This window comes from Lasioglossum baleicum, chromosome 17 (assembly GCF_051020765.1).
Source record: "Lasioglossum baleicum chromosome 17, iyLasBale1, whole genome shotgun sequence".
Classification (NCBI taxonomy): Eukaryota; Metazoa; Arthropoda; class Insecta; order Hymenoptera; family Halictidae; genus Lasioglossum; species Lasioglossum baleicum.
The window spans coordinates 8,782,266-8,797,657 of NC_134945.1; the positions used below are offsets into that span (position 1 = coordinate 8,782,266).

At 37.8% G+C, this 15,392-nt stretch overlaps 1 protein-coding gene across 12 annotated transcripts in view; it reads right to left on the reverse strand.

Annotated features, from left to right (window-relative positions):
• The window catches only part of LOC143217586 (dystrophin, isoforms A/C/F/G/H), a 1,095,306-nt gene that overhangs the window by 182,866 nt on the left and 897,048 nt on the right, over positions 1-15,392 (reverse strand). For all 12 annotated transcript variants that reach the window (XM_076442046.1, XM_076442049.1, XM_076442042.1 and 9 more), the window contains one exon: positions 9,054-9,198. In XM_076442046.1, coding sequence (XP_076298161.1) covers positions 9,054-9,198 — 145 coding nt within the window. The remainder of the gene's footprint in view (positions 1-9,053; positions 9,199-15,392) is intronic.

The following is a 15,392-nucleotide window of genomic DNA, read 5'->3' on the forward strand; positions in this document are numbered from 1 at the left end:
AAATTGAATTGCGCTCGTTCTCCGTGCACAGAATTACATATTTCTACCCCCTCAAGTTTAGCATGTTCGTGTAGCAATTCTAATTTATCTCCATATAATTCTTTGCTTCATTTCAAACCTGGCAAGAAAGGTCCGATATGGATAGATTCCGAAAATTGCTTGTTTTTAAATGAATATTGTGCACGTTGAAAGTAATTATTTGTAGCTCAAAATGTTCTTGATATCAGCTGACAAATGTGTCGCAAAGTTAGTTTGGAAAAGTCGTAATTTTACGTAGCAATAGTGTTATCGATATAGTGGATCTCCAATTCGGGCAAAGATGGACGAATAAAATCAATTTGCTATGCAAAGTACAATGTATCCAGAAATAGTATGCAAAAAATCAGAGAGGTACTTTTTGGTCCTGTTTTTTAAACTGATAAACGTGTAACAAGAAAAATTGGGACGAATTATTAACATTTGAAAATTTTTTGGTGTTCGATAGGCCTTATAATGCTAAGCATAAATTGTAAAAATCAGATTAACCCCTTTCCTTACAATATCGTGTCTGACACGTGACGAAGATTCTGAACACATTCCAATAAAAATGTATGTTAATAATTTCCTTTAAACCGAAATAAAATTCTGTTTTCGTTTTATTAATATACAGATATCGGAGAACACACGTGCATACAATTTATATCAATATTCTCCTTTTTTATTAAATTACGATCTACAAAAAAAGTTCTATTCACTAAACCCGTAAAATAAATCGTAAGGTAAGGGGTTAATCATGTAACAAAGATGGGCATTTTTGACATAAATGTTGAAAATATGCAGTTTAGGCACCCCTTGTTTTGAATTATTCATAATAAATAAGCAATAAAGAGGTATTTTAGGGTATAAAAGAATAATCCTATGTTATGCAAGCGTCTCAGGAAATGCATCAAGCTTTGCATTCGATTTTACGCTTCAGTTTCAACAATAAATTCGTGTATTTAGTAGAAATTGTGGGTAGTATTACAAACTATTGGGTTGGCAAATAAGTTCGTTCGGTCTTTGTGATTTATTCCAGCCTAAAAAACCGAACGAACTTATATTTGCCAACCCAATACATTACTAGTGTTTTACGACAGAAATTTTTAGAAATGTTTAGATATTCATACTTCGGAAATTGGACTTTTTTTAGCATTGGCGCAAACATTGTAAAACGGTTTGGATAAATGGATGTGATTCACTCGAAACTCGTGATACATTTTGATATAGCGTCTACCAATTAATTAATTTCTCTATGGACGCAAAGTGTTTTTCGTTAAATGTATCCTGTATATCTCTGATTTTAGAAGTCATATTTCCAGTAAATCGAACCATTCTTTACACTTAGTACGAGCAGAATAGAACTTGAGAAATTACGATTCACAGTTTCCATTCCATTAAACTCCGACTAATTGTGGATTTATCTAGATATCAGAGCACTAGTTCCCAATTCGAATTCTTTTGCTTAACTGAGCGGATCGCAAAAACACAGAATTTCAGATGGCAACAGTTCGAAACGAAACAAAACGAAATGACCGGCGGCGGCGATCGATCAGCTTTCGCCCCAAATCCTCGATTTCGAACTCGCAGCCCGAATTCCTTCAAATTCAGCCTGCGGGCCGACCCATATTCCGACTTACTTTTCAGCCCCCGGGTAATTAGCAGTACCCCATTCGCGAGGGATCGATACTGTCGCGGCTCGAGTTTATTTATTCGCACACGTAATCAGCTGACCCGGTTAAACGGACCGCGCGAAAACAGGGATACGGAGAGATTGGTGTAGTCAAGCTTACTCTATCGACTCCGATTAAATTTTTGTCGGGGGCCCACTTTATTTGCCATCGGTAAAACTCGCAACCTGGCGATACGACAGTTACGGAGGGACTACTGTTCAGTTTCTGAGCGGTGATACTCTTATCCCGAGGGCCCGAGGATTGGACTTTATGCAAACATCAAAGAACTCGTGCCAGTTCGCCTTTTAAATTCAAAAATCACAATTCCTTAGTTTCAGTTGTTCGTCAGTGAAACTTTTACCATCCTATTTGTCTCGTTTTTCTGATTAAAACGACATCAAACACGATATCGTAGTGTGTAAGAAGCAATTCAAGTTTCGGACTTGTAACATTTACGGTAGAGGTACACGTATTCTTAACTTTGCTTGTTACACGAGTAATTATAATCGTAATGGTATCTTTAATTTAAAAGGTTGTGCTGGCTTGAACCTCCAGTCGCTTTTTCTCTTCCAATCACTATCCTCCTCTACGTTCGGCACACTGCAAAGAATGTAGCACCTCTGCTAGAACTGTCGCCCGACGATACGACAATTACGGAGACGTTACTGTAGTCAAGTTTTCTCTATTCGACTACGATTAAATTTTTGTCGGGGGCCCACTTCATTTGCCATCGGTAAACCTCGCAACCTGGCGATACGACAGTTAGGCCGTTATTAGACTAGGCCACTGGTGGCGCAACTCGGTTGCGCCACCAGTGGCTCAGCACGTCGTGGGGCATTGAAACAAATGTAACCTATTAGACTACGGTAACTGGTGGAGCCACCAAAAATAGTTGCCGATCTGGTGGACGGCATCGGCAACCGGCCGGGCAACATTTGGTGGCGCCGCCACCAGCCGGGGTATTGATTTGAATGTAGCCTATTAGACAAAGCCACCAAGTTGCGCCACCAGCATCGCGAAAACATGAACAATTGACGTTCAAATTACCACCACATTTATCGTAAAATACATAAGAACACGACACAGCGTTACATCGACAGCGGGAATGAACGCTTGGTGGTACCACCAGTTACCGATTCATAAAAGCTCTTCAATTCGGTGGCGCCACCAAGTTGCGCCACCAAGTTGCCCACCAGTGGCCTAGTCTAATAACGGCCTTACGGAGGGACGCGACGACTGTTCGTTTCTGAGAGCGGCGATACTCATATCCCCGATCCCGATTAATGGCCGGCGGATCGTGGAGCGTAGCTCGCGATAAGTGGCGACGCAGGTGTCGTCTGTCGATGACATCCGTGATCGGGATCGCGTTACATGCACCTTATCATGCCTGTACACTCGCAGGGGACGGCGCATAAGCGCGCCAGAGCTGTAGCTAGTAACATGCACGTTCTAATCTGGATTACTCCGAACTAGTCCGTCTTTGTGCGTGGAAACTGGGCCGGCGAGGGTTGCTGCTCAACCCAACCTCTTCTCCCAAACCCTCTAGCCGAGGGATCGTCGACGCGTGCCCCTCAGTATCCACGCACACACGCTGCACCCCTAATTGCGTAATTTTCGTGTAATCCAGTCCATTGCAGTAGGTTACAGGGAACGCTTCAAGGTACACGAGCCTATTTGCCTGCAGCAAGACTGTGCAGGCCCACGTGGATACCGAGATCACTTAACGACCGGAACACCGATTCTTCAGCGGTTTTGCGATTGGGATTCAATGGGCTCAATGGATTGTGGAGATCCCTCAAGGCTGAGACTTTTATTGTTACTATTATTTTGTCCTCCATTTCAACCTCTAGCTCGTTATTTCACAAGACTCTCGATTTCTTATTTTTATCTTTTTAATTACAGTTGGAGTCGGAATATACTGTGGATTCAGAAAATACTTGAACACTAAACGGTCAATTTTTATTGATATCGTGTGCAAAACAATCCTTCTAGGTTGAAAGATGATCCTCTAAAATTTCAAGTCGCCATCCCCTCATTTTAGGGTAATATGAAGGTGAACACTCTAAATTTTTCAATGTATCTGTGACATTTTTCTGATTATTAAAATGAGTCCAAACATGCCATATTTCAGATCATATTTCCTTCTTCAATTCACGATTCGGTGGAACCTCGATTATCCGAACTGATGATACCCCGTTTCATATGGACGTACAAATTTAACGTACAAATCAGTAGGATTGAATCCGATTAGTTCGGATAGTAGAGGTTCTACTATATCGTGAATTAGACGAGTAAATATTATCCAAATGATATCGTGTTTGGACACATTTTAATCAGAAAAATGTCACGAATATGATGATAAACGTCTCTTGAAAAAAATAATTAGAAACGAAAAGGATAATTCAATCTGTTGCCACTCGCAATATTAATGGCGCGTTTGTTGGGTCACGTCACATGTCCGGATTTAATCTTCACTCTGTGTACATACATATATTCTAACGTTAACCGTGCACTGGGGTGTAATTACACCCCATGCATGCTTTCAGTGCAGAGTGTAAAGAAAAAACTTTGGCTGCGTAAATATTTGTAAAATTTTATTAATTCTCATGGCGTTACGTGCGAGAAGATTAAAAAATTACAAAATTTAATGAATACATGTAAAAACTCTCTTGAATTTAAAATTGAACATTGAATCTAAAATTTTCTTGAAATTATAAGTGAAATATATTACACATAGCATTTTCTTAACACTTTACTCACCGGAAGCCTACTAATATGATTTTCAATAATTGTGCTGTGCCAAAAGAAAGCATAGAAACTTTCTTTTACATTGCAATCTTAAATGAAACTATTAGATGACGTTATTAAGGGTGACTTGTTAGCTCACAATGAAAATTGCTGTTGCTATTGAAGGTTCCATTAAAACGTGTTTAGCCATGTACCATAGATTTTTCAAAATTATTGAATAATCACCGGTTGGTAATGTGTTGAGAGAACTTTGGTCATTTTCGTTCGACAATTTTTCATTTACGGTTTTATTAGCCCGAATTAGGTCTCCTGTAAACTCCTATAAAAAATCGCCCGTATTTCTTTGGTCGACATCATTATATAAAATTTCAACACTAATTATAAATAATCTGACAGTAAGAAAGACGATAATAATTGAGCCGTTCACAGGCTAAATCGATTAACTCCGGTTTTTGAAATATTTTAAATTTAAGTGTCAAAGCACTTGGTTCTGTCATAACTTTTTTTTATTTATAATACATTTACCACATAATACAGATTAACACCATTAAACGACAAAATTTTTTTGGTTGCAGAATAATAAATAATTTATTTCAGAAGCCCCATTCTGATTAATTCCGTACTCTAATCTAATGTAAATCGTTGCAATAATGAAATCCGCGTTAATCTGTATTATTTGGGAAATTTATTATAAATATAAACAAAGTTATAATTGTGCTTTGACACTTAAATTTAAAATATTTCAGAAAGTGGAGTTAACCGATTTGACCCGTGAACGGCTCATATATACCTTGCGGAAATAGAATTATTGAAATTAGAGGTTTATTAGCTGTTAATGAACTTTATCTGCAATACAAAAAATTAATTTGAAGGCTGATTTTGAGGTTATTACTTTTTTTCACTTGTCAAATCGAGTAATTACCTTAGTCATCCAAAAGTTGTAATATTAATAACGGTTACACTAAGGCTATTCTATCTTATTCATTCTACATGTCTTTATGTGAAAGCTACATCTGTATTTATGCATTATACAATGTTTATTTCTATTTTTATTTTAAACAGGAATTTTGAAAAACAATGTGTATTATATCATCGCATATCTCCACTTTATGTTTTATGGTGTTAATCGATTTGGCAAGTGAGCGGCTCAATTGATGGAAAATTGTATACATTTTATGGACACGCGAAAATCATACAACTTTTCAATATAATAACTTCATACGTTTCTCTTGTTTTTGTTAATAGAAAGATCTGCAAAGTGTCGTGAAAATTAGTTGGGGGTGAATCGATTATGTAATTAATTAATACATATGTATTCTTGCAGATGTGAATACAAGAAACAGTGAAACCGTGAGCCAGTTACAAGAATTGATTATGGTAGCGTGCGCTTAATGACTGTGCAAGGAACAAAAATGTAAAGGTAAAGTGCATGTTACTACAGGAATACTATGATTTTCTGATAACGAAATTATAACCGCGGGGAGACGCTGTTTGTCACATAATGCTGTCGGTAAATATTAACGTTGGTCACGTAGCGTTTCGATTAATATTTATCGCTTGAAACGGTATCCGTAAACTTTGCGTCAGTGATTTCAATTTTTCAAAAGTTCTTAGTTTTCAAAAGGGGGTTACAAAGGGTGTAAACAAACTTACAGAATGATTGATTACGTTCAAATATTAATAACAATACTAATTTCGAGAAGCTTTAAAAATTACATCAAATCATTATAAAAATAAATTTACTAATCTATATTTTGATAAAAAATTTTTCAGTACAAGAATTTACACAATTTTCTTAAAACACTTGAAAATCGCTAATGAATGAACGCCTTTTAAAGACTGTGAATCTCTTGACTTTCGATGAAATAGAGTATTCCACGAGAGTACAAATAAAAAAAACAATACTGGAACCTTATTCTTCAGACCTTTAACAACGTCGGTCAACAAAAATGGTACGGCTAATTTTGAAATCGACTTATTCGGACCAAATATCCCACCTTGCGCTGTCTTCAATAGCAAAGAGTTGAGAACACCCAAGTCATGTACGCAAAGTGATTACACTGTCCAACACCAAATTTGATTTCAATATACTGTTGGGTCCTTCTTATAGAGTTTTTTGCGCTGATTCCGAATCTGGTTTTAATTTTTTTCCTATACGTCCAGTTTTTGAGAAAATGGAGTTTTAAAAAAAGACATATTTTTCAACTTTAAACAAATATTGTGATGTTATTATAAAAGATATTGAATTGTTGTTTACAGCAAACGATTCTGTAGACTTTCCTGAATACAGTGATATCCAATATTAATACATTATGATTGTTTAAACATGTTTAAACAATGATTAAAGACGGAGATGCACCACTTTTGCACCAATTTTTGCGGATATTTTCGAATTTATCTCAAAAAATAAGGGTCCAGCGAAAAATTGAACTATACCACGCGAAAGAGCAGACTTTTATCTTGAGAAACCCCCCTGTGAAGTTTGCATGGTCGACGTTTTTACCGAACCAGAAAGCAAAATATCTTCGCCCGACATGCGTTGACGCCAGTGGTGCTCTTCCACTAGCGCGGTCGTTCGTCGGGATACGGCGCGGCGCGCTGCGGTGAAACGGCGCGTGGCTATAAGCGCGCAATTATGTCAGCTTACTTAAATGTAATATTTTATTAAATGTTATATTATTGTTATTTATTATTTATTAGTATATTTATTCTGTATAAATTATTTTATGTATTTTTAATGTTAGTCTCTCGTTTATAGTATATTTAATACAAAAAATACCTTTTGTAACAAAAAAATAATTTATTCACACACTACACTATTACACTATTTACAATGCTAATATATATGTGTACACTATTCAGATATAATACACTACTAAAATACATATATTATATACACAACAACTAAAATACTATAAATAACTATAAATGTTTTTTATGAAGTTTTATACGTAGCAATGCAGATTTGAAATGCTTGACACGACTGATTTCAACAAACACAAAGCCGAAACTGAACTCTGGCATCAGTTTTCTTAAGAACCAACACGATACATATTTTGAAATAAATGACGGTCTACGGACAACGGAATACATACAATGTAAGGAAAGTCTGCAATGCGGTGACTGAAAAATTCTATTTTCAGTAATTGTCGTCTTATCTATGTATTGTAATTATAGTGCCAATGAACACTCGAGATTCTTCCGAGTAAAATAAGTCCAAACACAATATAAACGGGACTTTTTTTTTTACTAAAATACATAATTAAAATAGTTTGCTCCATATTAAATCGATATAGTGTATTATATCTGAATAGTGTACACATATATATTAGCATTGTAAATAGTGTAATAGTGTAGTGTGTGAATAAATTATTTTTTTGTTACAAAAGGTATTTTTTGTATTAAATATACTATAAACGAGAGACTAACATTAAAAATACATAAAATAATTTATACAGAATAAATATACTAATAAATAATAAATAACAATAATATAACATTTAATAAAATATTACATTTAAGTAAGCTGACATAATTGCGCGCTTATAGCCACGCGCCGTTTCACCGCAGCGCGCCGCGCCGTATCCCGACGAACGACCGCGCTAGTGGAAGAGCACCACTGGCGTCAACGCATGTCGGGCGAAGATATTTTGCTTTCTGGTTCGGTAAAAACGTCGACCATGCAAACTTCACAGGGGGGTTTCTCAAGATAAAAGTCTGCTCTTTCGCGTGGTATAGTTCAATTTTTCGCTGGACCCTTATTTTTTGAGATAAATTCGAAAATATCCGCAAAAATTGGTGCAAAAGTGGTGCATCTCCGTCTTTAATCATTGTTTAAACATGTTTAAACAATCATAATGTATTAATATTGGATATCACTGTATTCAGGAAAGTCTACAGAATCGTTTGCTGTAAACAACAATTCAATATCTTTTATAATAACATCACAATATTTGTTTAAAGTTGAAAAATATGTTTTTTTTTCAAAGCCATGATTTTCAAAAACTGGACGTATAGGAAAAAAATTAAAACCAGATTCGGAATCAGCGCAAAAAACTCTATAAGAAGGACCCAACAGTATATTGAAATCACAAAAAAAGTTGAAATTTGTTGGACAGTGTTATTAGACTGCGGATCTTTATGCATTTATCTAGCAAAATTGAATAAATGAAATTCAAAACTGTTGGAAAATTTAAAAGATTCAAGATGTCAATATATGATTTCTCCTCTATTAATCCTTTGCACACGGAGCAACTTTAACTCGAAAATTAAACATTTCTTCCGAATATATCCATTTAGAATATTTCCATTCTATATTAACTTTTTTCTTTGCACCAGTATAAAATTGATATGATACCTCGGAGGATACCTAAATGTTTATATAGTAATTCATTAGATACCGACATATTTAATCACGTAAACAATATTTTGAATAGTGGTACAGCAATTTTTAATGACGCCTCAGAGTCGCCATTCGAGTGATAACGGTTAAAATCGTTAAGGGAATAAATAACATTCGATTTTTAGTTTCTATGTTTTGCAATTGATGCAGACAATTTTTACGTTGCATAAAGATCCACAGTCTAGTGATTATAATAGATATTGAGCGAGACTCACCTGTTGTTTTTGCAAGGCGGCAGCATCACCGCAGACAGGACCAAGACCGGTGAGTTCGGTGTCCTTTCTGATCACCCATTCGATCAGTTCGCGTAAAGAGAGCAGTAAAGCGTTCCAATGTTCCGTATTACTCTCCAATCGATTTCTAAAAACAAACGGGCATTCAAATTAGCGAGAGTTGCCTAATGTAAGTTCCGTAAACGATCCACCGAATTCATGAAAACCACATGGCATATGCAAAATATGAATTGAATAGATAGTACATAAAATGAATTTACTACGTACGATATGCAGTGGATCACAGTAATATTTGGACACTATTAAAACCACGATGACTGTTCAAGTATTTGACCATACGACATCGGTTTTTTTAGAAGCTGAAACAATCAATTTACTACATGACGTGGAAAAAAACTTTGCGAGAAAGATGGTGAATGTTCAGCTTTTCACAATTTTTTCGAAATAAAAGTTCTCTGCGTTTGTCGCAAGAAATACGGGTTACTTATTTTATTCCTTGATTCAATTTCTTTGGTAGGTCACAAAAGTAATATATTAATGCTCTCCAATTTTTTCAAATTGCAATAAGCGTATTACAAGCAACTCAAATTGCATAAAAAATCCGCATTCTGATGATCTAAGGATTTACTCGTCAACTAAGAGTTGCGAACAACAACTTTTAGTATTTTCTCAATGTGTATAGTTTCCTAATTGTCCTAGTTTCTCAAAAACATCCAAGTCACATGGTCCAGTAAATATTATAAAAGTTATCATCCTTTTAAAAGTGTCCGAATACTCATGTGATTCGTTGTACGTTTAAAGTATCTTAAATGAAGCAGGCAATAAAATTAATTAAAGCTGCATAGATAATGTAGTTTCGTTACAACGCGAATTGATTGAAAGCACGAGTACGCTGTACACGAGAACTAGAATTATCGTCTAATACTTCAAACCGTGTTGGTCAAACAAACACAATCGATATCGTTTTTAACGCATGACAGAATCTTCCCACCCATGGGAACAGGGTTTATCATCCATTAGACGTAGATTAGAGGTATAGACGTGTAAAGGGAGGGTGTTGGGGGTGGCGAGACTGCACGCGACTTATGCACCAGCCGTGAAAACGACGCGGAACGTATGCCTGGCCGTAAATACTGATAAGGGTTGCGCGCGTGTCAGTGTGAAGCAATATTTATTCTCGGGAGAAAGTGCAAGAGAGCGAGAAAATGAAAGGGACCGGTGATGAATGGGGAAGAGAGACGGGAGATCGCGAGACCAGGAAAAAGGTGCGGAGTTTCATAGAAAGAGGAGCCAGAAGGAGACATTCAAGGTGAACTATGCATGTTGGGGATGAAAAGTGAATGACAGAGGACGAGGGAAACCTTAGACGAACGTTTCAGAGGAAATGCCGCTGCAATGTCGGAGGGGAAAGTAATACACATGGGAAAGAAAGAATCAGGACTGCTTCATTTGTGGAATTTGCAAATACAGTAGAACTCCATTTATGTGAACCTGTCGGGTTAATTTAGTTAAAGATTAGGAAGCGCAAAAAAATACAACCTTTCTAATATTTTGTTTTGTTTTCACGAAACTTTTACCATCGTATTCGCCTCGTTTTTCCACCATTCGACCACAAACAAGATATAATTGGTTAAGAATTCGTGTACCTTTACCATAAATGTAAATCTCAGGGGAAATGCAATGAAGGGAAGGCAGAAGAAGAAGAATATGCATGAGGGGAAGGAAAAGCGAGATGCCAATGGGCATCTCGTCAAGGACTACCGGAGATCATCGCGGACCATTAAGGACCATCGGGTAGCATCAGAGAATTTTTAGAAGTTTCTTTTGGACTATCCGCAAGGTCGTTGAGCTCAGCGGCCCGGGATGGTCTATATTTCTTTCTTTTTGTAAATTTAAATTTAAAATTTAAAAAATTTTTCATTTGATCTTCAACGATCTTGAATGACCTCGAGTCGCAGGTCACTATACTCGTCTTAAAACGCCTTATTAGATACTACAAAGAAAAGAAAATCCTTTTGATTTAAAAAACGCAGTCGACCTTCGTATGTCCTCTATGCCGTGCACCCATAAAAGAACTATTAACATGGTATTACGTCGCCCTCGAAACAACGCAAGTTTCGTCTGGCATATTTTTTCTCCAACAGCAACGGCAACTGAGTCACTCGGGTGGTCTTAGGTGTCTCACCCTGTATAAAGCGGTGTTGATTGTAACTCGGAACACCAAAATTCTATCCGCTATTATTAAAAAGTAGGAAAATATAACTAAATAGGATGTACATTGTTTTAAGGTGTGCATCAAATACTAATAAAAAAATCCTTTGAAGGTCATTTTAACGATTTTTTCAAGGCTACCGTATTTTTTTGCATATTAACACATGTATTTTTCATAGTGCAATGTGATAGTCGGCGTCGAGATGAGTTCAACGACCTACACACCATGACCTTGAGGTGACCTTGAAGGCGAAAAAATCAGTTTCAGCTCGAAGAATACAAAAGTATAATAATAAAACGAAAAGGGTAATATCACCTTATGTAGTGTTATTTTTGTTTTTACTTTTAATATTGTAGTAGCGGAAATAATTTAGGTGTTCGAGTTGAAATTAACACCCTTTATACTCGATATGTTCTGATACTGATTTTTCTTCTGCAATATTAATCCATATCCGACCCCCTAACTAAATGATAGTAGTTTCTTTAGATTGAAATGATCTGAAATAATCCAGAAATATTAACGAAAGACGATATCACATTTTATTAGGAAATACAAGAATGAACGGAGTAAAAAATGACAATCGACTATGTGTGTCAAGCTCGATTGAACCTAATGCGTATGAAAATATGCCACAGAGATGCGTAGATAAGATAGCTCTATCGACCTTTCCGCCACCTCGATATGCGGCAACACTGAACGCAGGTTTAACCCTTTCGCTACCGTGGACGAGATATCTCCTCACCATGATTGCGACGTACAATGCTATGGACAAGTGTTTTCTTTGTAAATTAGTACACAAGTAATCGATTTTTAAGACATCACGTCATCGTTGGTGGAAGATGCCTAAAGATGATAAATATAAAATATTCCATATTTGACACAATTAAAGATCTTATTCTGGAATGCTTGGAAGCATAGTGAAGTGCACATAATGTGACGGAATGATTTTTAGAGAAATTTCGGTTTTTCTTTTTGCAAACTACACATACTATTGTTGGATGAGAGTTTTTTCTGTGGGTGCTATTATTGTACAGTAGATCCTCTATCGACGCAAAAAGGTGCTACACGATGGACGCAAAAAAATATCCCCTTCACTATAGTAATCTGATCTCGGCTCGGGTATATCGGTGTGAACCACTACTAATGCCACGCGGAGAATCGCAGTCGTTGGCACAGTTCAATTCCCGTGCGATTAATTGACGATGAACGTCTCGGGCGCAAGAAAGGACAGCGTACGGGAAAGAAAGAGACGTGGAGAGTCGCAGTCGCTATTGCACGTGGTTTCTCTTTACACGCGCTGTCTTTTTCCACGTTCGGCTCGGGTCTTTGAAGCTCAAAGAAATAGTGTCCCTCTGCGATCGATGCAAACGAACCTCCCCGAGGCTTTTGCGTCGATAGAGGTATATTATACAGGGTGTCCCAAAATTCGTGAAAATCCCGAAACGGGGTGGTTCCTGAGACCATTTCAAGCGACATTTTCCTTTGCAAAAATGTTATACGCGGCTTTGTTTAGGAGTTATTAACGAAAAAGACGGACCAATCAGAGCGCGACCTCGATGCGAGTTGTCACAGTCGCCCAATTGACAGTTGGCGCGCCAAGACTACTGTGCCAACTCGCGTCTAGGTCGCGCTCTGATTGGTCCGTGTTTTTCGTTAATAACTCCTAAACAAAGCCGCGGATAACATTTTTGCAAAGGAAAATGTCGCTTGAAATGGTCTCAGGAACCACCCCCTTTCGGGATTTTCACGAATTTTGGGACACCCTGTATATCTTCTACATCGATTACAATGATCCAGCTGTGTAAAATATGATGTATTTTATGTTTATCATCGTTAAGGGGGCCGTCTCCTAGCAGATGACGGTCGCGCGTGAACATTCACACACCGCTAGAGTACACTCACACACCGCTAGACCACGTATACGTACGCGAGAATTGCTAGGATCAGGGAAATGCGTTCTGATTTCTCGATAATGCAAAGACGGGGGTTTTTATTAGTCAAAATCGCTAGATAAAAGATCAATCTAGCGCGCTGTTTGCTTCAAAAGTCGTTCTTTTACGTTTCCGAGCAATGATTTTGCAATATTCGGCTGCATGTTGCCCGTCGCATGTTGCCCGTTAGATGGCGCTGCAGTCACGCCGGCGTACTAGCCTCTCCGACGGGTAACATGTAGCCGAATATTGCAAAATCATTGCTCGGAAACGTAAAAGAACGACTTTTGAAGCAAACAGCGCGCTAGATTGATCTTTTATCTAGCGATTTTGACTAATAAAAACCCCCGTCTTTGCATTATCGAGAAATCAGAACGCATTTCCCTGATCCTAGCAATTCTCGCGTACGTATACGTGGTCTAGCGGTGTGTGAGTGTTCACGCGCGACCGTCATCTGCTAGGAGACGGCCCCCTTAAGCACCTTCCACCAACGATGACATGATTCCTGAAAAATCGATTACTTGCCGAAAATTTCCAAATAAAACGCTTCATATCAATGATAGAGATACAGGTGGTAACTCGTCCATAGTATCGTACGTACGACATCGTGAAAACGCGATTTTTCGTCCATCGTAGCGAAAGGGTAAACGAAACGATAAAAGAAATTTATGGAATCGGGAAAGTTGGGCCAATGAGAGAAGGAGGAGAATAAACGTCGACGTAACTGCGCGAAGATGGAGGTAGAAGTTGACGCGACGGGTCTGGATGGGCTTAAACAGACAGGTGGAATGAATCAGAGGAGAAAGAAACGGGAGGGATTGATAGGGGCGAAGATCGAGGCGTGAGAGACGGTTGGTAAGGAGGACAAGAAAAATGGCGGTCGGGATTTAGATTTATATTCGACCATTGTTGTAGTAGCATCGTCGACGGAGCAGTCCCTCACACCCCACTCAACATCCAACTCCTGTCTCTTCTCATCCCCGTCGCCGTACAACCCTCCTTTTCATCCTCGAAAGCCGCGGACCCCCGCCGTCTGGTATCGCGAAGGAACAGCATCGCGGCCGGATATATTGCAGTTATTGTAACGTCGATGAAAGTCCTGCGGAATTCCGCGAGGTAGCTGTATACATCCGACGTCCCAGCTTTTATATATGTATATGCACATATGTATACCAATACATATACATACATACATATATGTATACGTGTACATCTATACATATACGTATGCACGGAGAGGTATTGTGCTTTCTTCTCCCGCGAGATAAGGAGTCCCGGATACATCATTTCTCGAGCGATGATATAACGCTAAGAAGGATAGGTTGCGAGTTTTGCCGACGGCAAATAAAGTGGGCCGCCGACGAAAATTTAATCGAAATTGGATAGAGAGGACTTAGGTACAGTAATCTTTCCGTAACTATCGAATATTATAGAGAAGGATAACGATTGAAAGAGAAAGAGGGCCCGAGGTTCGGACTTACATGCGGAGTTATTCGTCAGTGAAACTTTTACCATACTATTTGTTTTGTTTTTCTGATTAAAATGACACCAAATAAAGTGGGCCGCCGACGAAAATTTAATCGAAATTGGATAGAGAGGACTTAGGTACAGTAATCTTTCCGTAACTATCGAATATTATAGAGAAGGATAACGATTGAAAGAGAAAGAGGGCCCGAGGTTCCGACTTATATGCGGAGTTATTCGTCAATGAAACTTTTACCATCCTATTTGTTTTGTTTTTCTGATTAGAATGACACCAAATAAAGTGGGCCGCCGACGAAAATTTAATCGAAATTGGATAGAGAGGACTTAGGTACAGTAATCTTTCCGTAACTATCGAATATTATAGAGAAGGATAACGATTGAAAGAGAAAGAGGGCCCGAGGTTCGGACTTATATGCGGAGTTATTCGTCAATGAAACTTTTACCATACTATTTGTTTTGTTTTTCTGATTAAAATGACACCAAATAAAGTGGGCCGCCGACGAAAATTTAATCGAAATTGGATAGAGAGGACTTAGGTACAGTAATCTTTCCGTAACTATCGAATATTATAGAGAAGGATAACGATTGAAAGAGAAAGAGGGCCCGAGGTTCGGACTTATATGCGGAGTTATTCGTCAATGAAACTTTTACCATCCTATTTGTTTTGTTTTTCTGATTAGAATGACACCAAAT